The sequence below is a fragment of the Propithecus coquereli genome, unplaced genomic scaffold, assembly GCF_000956105.1.
Source record: "Propithecus coquereli isolate 6110/MARCELLA unplaced genomic scaffold, Pcoq_1.0 Scaffold711, whole genome shotgun sequence".
Lineage (NCBI taxonomy): Eukaryota > Metazoa > Chordata > Mammalia > Primates > Indriidae > Propithecus > Propithecus coquereli.
This window is the reverse complement of record NW_012153186.1, coordinates 820283-828587: the sequence shown is the minus strand read 5'-3', so window position 1 is coordinate 828587 and position 8305 is coordinate 820283. Positions and strand designations below refer to the sequence as shown.

At 53.2% G+C, this 8305-nt stretch overlaps 1 protein-coding gene across 1 annotated transcript in view; it reads left to right on the top strand.

Moving 5' to 3' along the window:
- The window catches only part of NDUFS6 (NADH dehydrogenase (ubiquinone) Fe-S protein 6, 13kDa (NADH-coenzyme Q reductase)), a 10205-nt gene extending 2250 nt beyond the window's left edge, over positions 1-7955 (top strand). The window contains exons 3-4 of the mRNA XM_012661484.1: positions 5730-5852; positions 7770-7955. Of these exons, the coding sequence (XP_012516938.1) occupies positions 5730-5852; positions 7770-7835 (189 nt within the window). The 3' untranslated portion in view covers positions 7836-7955. The remainder of the gene's footprint in view (positions 1-5729; positions 5853-7769) is intronic.
- Positions 7956-8305: the final 350 nt, after the last annotated feature.

The following is an 8305-nucleotide window of genomic DNA, read 5'->3' as shown; positions in this document are numbered from 1 at the left end:
TGATTAGTTAATACCAATTTGATGGTGAGTACAAATGGATCCCGTTAGGCTGTGTTTTTACAGGGACTTACACTGACAAGCTGAAAGTGGCGCGTGAGTTGCTCTTCTCTGAGTTGGTTTAACTGTTGTACACGTTATGAAGGCAGATGAGTTAAATCAGACACCTCTGAGTGTGGCTGCTGGAGAGAGAATGTTGAGATCCGGATCCTTGGGCCTCAATAAGCCTGTTTTCTTATCTAACTCCCTCCCTAACACATGTCTGCTGTCTCCTGAATTCTCGTTCCTGTTGGTGCAGGCTGTCGTCCATGTTTCTGCGTCTGTGTTTGTCCTTCACGGCTACCTGTGTCATTCCCCCTCCCACTTCCCCTTCGATCTTGGTCACATTGTCCCTTCCGGTGTCTAGTTTCTCTACTTCCGTTCAGGAGCTATGGGACATTCTAGAGAAGCTCGCAAGGTCGTGAGTTGGCTCAGCATAAATTCATGTTCTCAAAATGCAGCTGGTTGACCGCCGTGTGGTCTGAGTGGGTGGCAGAGAAGTTTGTATTCTGTTGGCTGATTGTTTGGTGACGCCGCCGGGGTGTTGGGTTGAGAGGGGTCCCGGAGCCTGCTCCAGGTGCAGGGGCAGAGTGTGCTGTGACTGACAGGGATGTCTGCCAGGATCGTGGAGGGGGGGGCTTGTGTCTGGTGGGTTTGCCCCTCTGGTCGGGTGGAGGCCATGCGGATTTGCAGTCTGACGGTTGAGGTTGAATCAGCATCGGTTAATGCCTCTGCAGTTCAGTTTTCTCATTTGTGAGGTGGAAGCCATGTGAGTATTGTTCATAGAATTGTAGCTCTCCAGCGAGATGACGTGTAAATCGTCTAGTAAGAGTTGGCGTACGGTGGGTCCTCTGCGTCCTCAGAACTCTTTTCTGTTTGTTCTTGAGTTGTTATTGCATTCCCAGCGGGAGCATCTGTTCCACACGCTACGTTCTCCAGTCCCGTAGCCCGGTCTGCGTGTTCCCTCTGTACACAGACTGTTTCTAGGTGGTCTAGTACAGGGCAACAGGAAAGCAGCTTAAACCCAGCAAAGTCAGAGTTGGTGGCGCCAGCGAAGGTGGAGGCAGGAGAGGGCTGTGGTGCCGTCCTGGCCGTAACCTGGACACTGGGCCCTCAGCCTCCCCAGTGCCTTCCTGATCGAGCGCCAGAGTCAGGGCCTTACGTAAAGGTATGAGGCATGTTGGTTAACACGGTGAGTAGGTACCCTGCTCAGGCGTTCCTTCTTTCAACAAAAATGTGGTGTTTAGTACTATTTTTAGTAGCATTTTTTGGTTATAAGAGACCTTAGTTTTTAGAACACTTTTAGGTTTGCAGAAGAACTGTGAAGAACCCCCAGAGGGCTCTTCATAACCCCCAGGTTGGGATGCTGGTGGCTTAGTGGGTAGGGCGAGGCATAGCTTTGATTTCCTCCCTCGGGGTGGCTCCAGGACTCCGCGCTTGCTTCCTTCCTGCGTCTTTGTGTCTTGTGATACTTCCTCTTCCAGGGCACCCGCAAGACTCCATCCGTCCCAAAGCAGGTTTGAACACGTCCTACAAACAGCCCAATTAGTGGTTTTGAGCATTTTCTGTGAAGTTACTTAGTTTAATTTGGACGAAAACTTCAGGTTTTTCCTGTGATTTGAAAATTATATACATATATAGACAGATGTACACACGTAGGTTTAGCTAAATATAGTTATTGATTTTAATGTTGAAAATACCTGATATTCTGATGATCGAACTGAGCTATAAGCTGTAAGTTTAAAATAAATTGTATAAAGTTCCATTAATGGGGTATTTTATAGAACAGTGAATACTTAGCTGGGTTAATATTTCCTTTTTGCATTGGTTTTGATATATCATAGAATTATATACTTTATATTTTATCTTTAAGAGATTTAATCTCGGTTTGACGTGAAGGAGTGGACTTTGCATAGGAGCCATCACTCCCAGAGATGTACGAGTTGGAGCAAGAACAGGGTGTGACAAATGAACTTAAACCCCAATGTTTTCATGCCCAGATCAGTTGATCGTTAGGAGGTCGGTGGGAGAGGTGGCTTCCTGCTCTTTACGGGTGACGTGTGAAGGACTCATTTACAGCAGTTGGACAGGCAGGGCGCGAGCCACGCCGTGTGCTTGAAGAGATGTGTACGGGCTGCCGTGACGAATTAACGGGGAATTCTCCCGTTAATTTCCTGATAAAATCCAGCTGTGCTTTTCTCCTCCTCTTACCCTTCCTAGGTGGAGCAGCGAGGCAGAGCCTGAGTTTGAGCACAGGGTGGGCTTTGCTGTGCTTGGGTGTGTTCGCTGCGGGTTCTTTGTATTCCTGCGGTTGATGAGTTCCGGACCCAGACGCTGGTGATGGGCGGTCAGGGTCGCCCTTGAGCTGCGCGCGTAAATGACGGGAGGGCACCCGCGTCAGTCACTGGCATCAAGGCGTCAGCTGCCTTCCCGCGGGGAGGTGGCCGGGCTCCGACTGCCATGATCGGGGCCTGGCAGTTTGTTAGCGCGGCCTCTGTGACACGTTGTCACTTAGGCAGACACCGCATTATTCACACCATGAGGCTTCATTTGTATGGCTAGTGCCTCGCCGGCAGCAGGGGTGAGCGGGACGTGCCTCAGTCACAGCCACCGTGCGGTGCTGGCACAGGGAGCCCCCAGACCGTCGCCGCGGCCTGTGTCTCAAGCTTGCAGAACAACACTGAGGAGCCCTGCATGGCTCGCGGTGCTGCCTAGCGCGGCCCCGCTCTCCACGAGTGTCCTCTTGTGTTTCTGGAAGTGGCTCTTTAAGGAAACGCTTTATAGCACTGTGATGTGCGACTGACGGGGCGTCTTAAACGCAGTTCAGCCTTCCCAGCGTGTCTGAAGCTGTAAGGGAAAGCGGTGCCCGCCTGTCCTCTGTTGCCGTGTGCGGCGGCTGAACGGGCCCCGTCCTGCAGAGATGGGTGGCTGGCAGGGCCTGGCTCGCTGCCGTTCCCCACGCGGTGAGGTGAAGGACGCAGAGGAGACGCTAGGTTTTGAGATGCGCCACGAAGGGCGGGGGTCCCCGCGGGCCTCCTGCTGAAGCCAGGCGTGCATTTGCGGGGTGGCTGTGACCGCGTAGGTGGCTTCAGAAGGGAAGATGCTGGGGACGGGGGATTGTGTGATGTTTGGAGCGGGGCTGCCGTGCAGGAGGACACGTGAGCAACCACGTCACTGGCCGTGGGGCACACTGTGCGTTGTGGATCCTTCTCTGGGGCGACCCTCCCCAGTGGACAGAGCTGGAAAGGGGCGCGTGAAAATCAGACACTTGGTGAACGCGCACTGATCCTTCCAGCTAAATTCGGGGTCATGAGACTGTGACTGAGCCAGTTAATCCTGTGTCTGTTTCCTGGTCTCACACCGAGAGCCCTGGCTTCAGTGACAACGTAATTCACTTTGCAAGTGGTCATGTTCTTAATGTGTGTGCTATTGGAGATGTCCCTGTTACTCTGCTTTACGTTACTTGCAATGGCTTAGGTTTTTTTGTTTCCTTTGTATTTCATTTACAAATGTTTTAATTTTATAACTTTGAAAACATAAACATGGTTTCAAAGTCAGATTTATAAAACTTCAGTAAAGCCTGACCATCACATCACCTTCCTCTCCTCCACTGCTTCTCTCCACCTCCCGTTAGTAACTTCCTACAGGTCTGTCCTGACTCTGTAGATAAGTAACTGTGAGCGTGCCCTCCTCTTCCTGCGTGGACGACGGGGCACTGTCGCTTAGTGACAACACCCTCCTGCCCTGCCTGGCGTGTGCGGGGGATTTCCCGTCCCATTTTGGAGCTGCGCTGTGCCCCCTGGGGCGGTTTCTGCCACGGCTGTGCGGCAGTTCCCTGTCGATGGACGTCGTGCTGTGTTTGAGGGACAGGCCCCAAGAGTGACCGGCAAAGGAAAACGAGGAGGTGTCGGCGTGATTGCGATGCTGGACAAAGTAGAATTCGAGCCCAAACAGTAGACAAAGGAGGACACTTCGGGCCACGTTCCCAGTGAGTAGGTGATGGCTATGCGTGGCTGTGTACCCAGTAGCGCGGTCACCGCCTGATGCAGAGACCGTGCGTGTGCGGGAGGAGTGCAGGTGCCTTCCCGAGGACACGCCACCTGAGGTACAGGGCACATCACGTGGACAGAACATAAGTAAGGTCACAAAAGAGCAGAGCCGTGTAGTCAGTGAGCTAACTCTGAGTAGGTGCCGGGTGTTACAACCTGATAGATTTCCAAATCGTAACACCAGGAAAGAGACTGTAAGGTCAATCAAAAGACAGCAGAAAGGGGAGTAGTCATGATAAAGTCAGAGTTAATTAAATAGAACATATGGGTAGATAAGTTAGTAAGTCAAAATCCTGGTTTTGTGAAAATTGATAAAATAAACCACTGATCATTAATCATGAAACCGCACGACTGAAAAGGTGGAATACACAGACAAAGTAAGCGATCAGAGGGAAACAATTATTGATAGGACATTTGCACACTTCTGTGCAAATAAATTGGAAAATTTAGATGAAGTGGAAAATTTTGTAGGAAAATACAATTTACCAGAATTGGTCCCAGCAAAGGGAGAAAGCTGAAACAGGCCACTTTCCACAGGAGAGATGGGGACAGTTCCTAAGGAATGACCTTCACATAACACCGGGTCCAGACGGTGTGTCGTAGGGACGTTCTGCCAGACCTTTAGGCATGAGGCGATCCTGGTACTACGCAGCTCTTTTCGGAATATAGAACGTGAAGGGGAACTTAGAGGTTCTTTTTATGGCACCTAAGGCTACTAGACAGAAATAGACCGTGGACATTGATGGAAAAGTCCTGCATACGAGGTCGTGAACACTCCAGTGCCACGTCAGGAAGCAAATCGCCCTGACCGATTGGAATTCATGCCAGGAAATCTACTGATGCTTCTTCCCAGATCAGTGAGTCTGCAGAGAAAAGTCACACAATATGTCCGTAAATGCTGAAAAGGCCTTTGACAAAATTTAACACCCATTTCTAACTTGAAACTCTTGAGAAAACAGGAATTGATAGATACTTCCTTGACAGGATGATGTGTGTTTCGCTTCAGTGTTAAAACCTGCATTATACAAAAGCACACTAAGACTTTCCCCCGGTCAGGAACACGGCACAGATGCCCACAGTCTAGTGCTGCTTAACCTGGTACAGGCAAAGAATGAGGAAAAAGTAGGAAAACTGAATCTATGTCTAAAACCCCTGAGGATCGGTGATAAAACCACTCAAACAAGGATCTGGGTGGACGGCGTGGCTCTGACAACAGCCACGTGGGCGGCATCTTCCGTGTTTCAGATGAATCTATTACGTCGGCGTTGCGTTTACTGAGGTTGATAACTGTGTCGCGGTTACGTGAGATGATACTCTTATGACGTACACACGGGAGCGAACGAGGGAAGGGCCCGTGTGGTCCGTGCGCTCAGATGGGCTGGAAGAAAGCGTGTGCGCGTGGGGAGAGAGGGACAGGACGGAGAGAGCAGATCGTTCTAATTCTTGTTTCTGTGGGGGTGGAAAGTAAGCGCCTGTGAACCTGTGTTTAAATTGTCTGTGTATTCTGGCAGCCTGTGCTGGTATTTATCGGAAACGTGCAGAGCAGGGCTGACAGCACGTGAGTTTGGGGGCATCTGCACAGCGGGACGAAGTCAGCAGGTTTTGTGTTTGTGTGTGTCAGTTCTTCTTTTCTTCTTGCTCCAGGTGAATGAAAACTTTGCCATTGATCTGATAGCAGAGCAGCCCGTGAGTGCGGTGGAGAGCCGGGTGATAGCCTGCGACGGCGGTGGGGGCGCGCTGGGCCACCCGAAGGTGTACATCAACCTGGTGCGTAGCCGCCGGCCGGCCGTCCTCAGGGCCCGCTTTGCCCCTGGCCGCCTCGACCTTCCGCCCTCCTGTGCGCCTCTCCTGAGGTGGCCCTGTGGCGTTAACACCGCTGCATGTTCACCCCGCAGACGCGTGCTACGGGGACCAAGTGAAAACAGTTTCTCGTCTGTGGAGTGGAACGGTGTGTTTAGTCGGATTGGCGTGGACGTCCACCTTCCCCTTCTCACACGCGGGCGTGTGTTTTCCTCTCTGGACCGCTCTGTTTTGGTCCTCGTCTCGGCCTGCTGGGCTGCCGTACAGAGTCCCACACACCGGGCTGCTTAAACCACAGAAATCTGTTCTCACACAGTCCCGGAGGCTGGAAGTCTGAGATCAGGGTGTCCGCTGGCGGGTTCCTCCCGAGGCCTCCCTGGGCATGTAGACGGCGCCTTCCCCTGTGTACTTGCAGGGTCGTCCCTCTGTGCGTGTCTGTGTCCTCATCTCCTTTGAGCAGATGGACCCTCACGACCTCATTTAACCTCAGTCCCCTCTACACAGGCCCTGTCTCCAGTACAGTCACGCCGGGGCCTAGGACACTGGCATAGGACTTTGGGGAGGCACTGTTTGTTTTCTGATGGTCCCTCTGTAATCTTTCCTGTCTGTTGACAAGTGTCAGGCACAGGGCTGAGAAGGAAACCCTGGGACACAGCGTGGACGTGGCACAGCGCACAGGAAGGGCGGGGAGCAGCCGCAGCGTGTCTAGTGAGGACATGCTGTTCTGGGCGTTATTACTAAAGCATAGTCGCTGGCTGGTGGGACTTTGTCTTCATCAGAGGTGACATTCTCTAAAAGCCGTCGTGTCTTGGATGCTTGTCCTGAAAGGGGGCGACGTGGCCGGCATGCACTGCGAAGCAGCCAGGCAGGACCCCCACTGTGTCCAGTTGTGCCCTCCCGGGACCTGCCCTGGGGGCTGTGTCCGGGTGCGGCTTGCAACCTCTGCCAGCATCACCCACCAGCCCCTCCAGGCAGGTGAAGTGTGGAGAGTAGGTGGGTTGTAGGGAAGGTGCCAGAAGCGCTGGTGGGCGGCAGCCATGCCCGTGGCAGTCCTGCAGGGCGGCCGTGAGTCCCAGGGTAGGAGCCTGAGGCTGGAGCTTCATTCCCAGGGCTGCCAGCAGGTCCGGGTGGAGCCGGGATGGACAGTCATAGTTCTTGGCTCAGTGGTAACCTCTTTGTACCAGGGTTGCTAGTTGACAGTGTACGAGCTCTGCCCGGAGAGTGTCCAGCCGTGTGATAGGAACAATAGGGACAGTTATTGAAGAAGATACAAGAAACATTGTACGTAGGACAGTGACGGCTCAGTCCCCTCCAACGCAGGCACCCTGGGACTCACACAGTCCTCCCGGGTCTCTTACCCTGACCCTGCAGGTTCACATTCCCCGTGCTCTGCTTGTCGCAGACCTTCCAGAATGTGCGTCACTTGCAACAGATTCTCGACCATCTCTGAAGCGTTTGTGCCGCACTTTTATTTGCGCTGCCCTCCTTGCGTCATCCCCGAAAGCTTCCGAATCCTCCCAGCAGTTTCCACGGAGGATTGTTCAAGCTTCACGCAAAATTTGATGCAGATTCGTTGCTCTACTCGTTTAGAATGCGGCGGCCACACGGTGCACGCGCTCGTGCACGCGCTCGCTCAGCGGCGTCTAGCGCCCCTGACTGGTGCAGTGAGGTCGTCCTTGCTCATGCAGACACGTCCCAGCCCACTCTGCGTGGCTGCCAGGTCACACCCATGTCACGCAAACCGTTCTCATTACATTAACAGCGGCTGGATACTTTCCGGACTACCTCGAATTTCAGGTTTTATACATATTTTTCTGATGTGTAATATGTTAGATTTGGAGTAGATTGTGGAAATGTGAGATCATTTCTTTTGCGTTTTTTCAGGACAAAGAAACAAAAACCGGGACGTGTGGTTACTGTGGGCTCCAGTTCAAGCAGCACCATCACTAGAGCGAGTCTTGCACCGCAGCCCCGGGTGTGCGTGCGAGCGTGTCGGCGCTGAGAATAAAGTACGTGCGGGTCGCTAGTCTGCGTGAGGGGTTCCTGGCGTGGAATAAAGGGTATTGCTGGACAGGATGGTGGCTCAGACGTTTCTTTATTTCACAGAGTGAGCTTTTGAAAGTGAGTGTTCCCTTAGACGTGAGACTCGAAGCCTCGTCCCCTCCCGCGAGCAGCGTGCGCTGTGTGCTCCCGGCGTGCCGGGCAGGTGCCGGGTGCTTCTCTAGGGTCCTCCCGTCCTTGGGACGACATGGCAGCTGAGAGTCGGGCGGGAAGGCAGCGGGGATTACCTTTCCTGCCTCGCCGGCACGGCTGCGGCTCAGCAGTGGCTGCCCAGGTCCCACCGCCAAGGGGGCCTCAGCCTGGTGCGTCGCGCCTGCTCTCGCCAGGCAGCGGGACTCTCCTTCATCTCATCCTGCCTC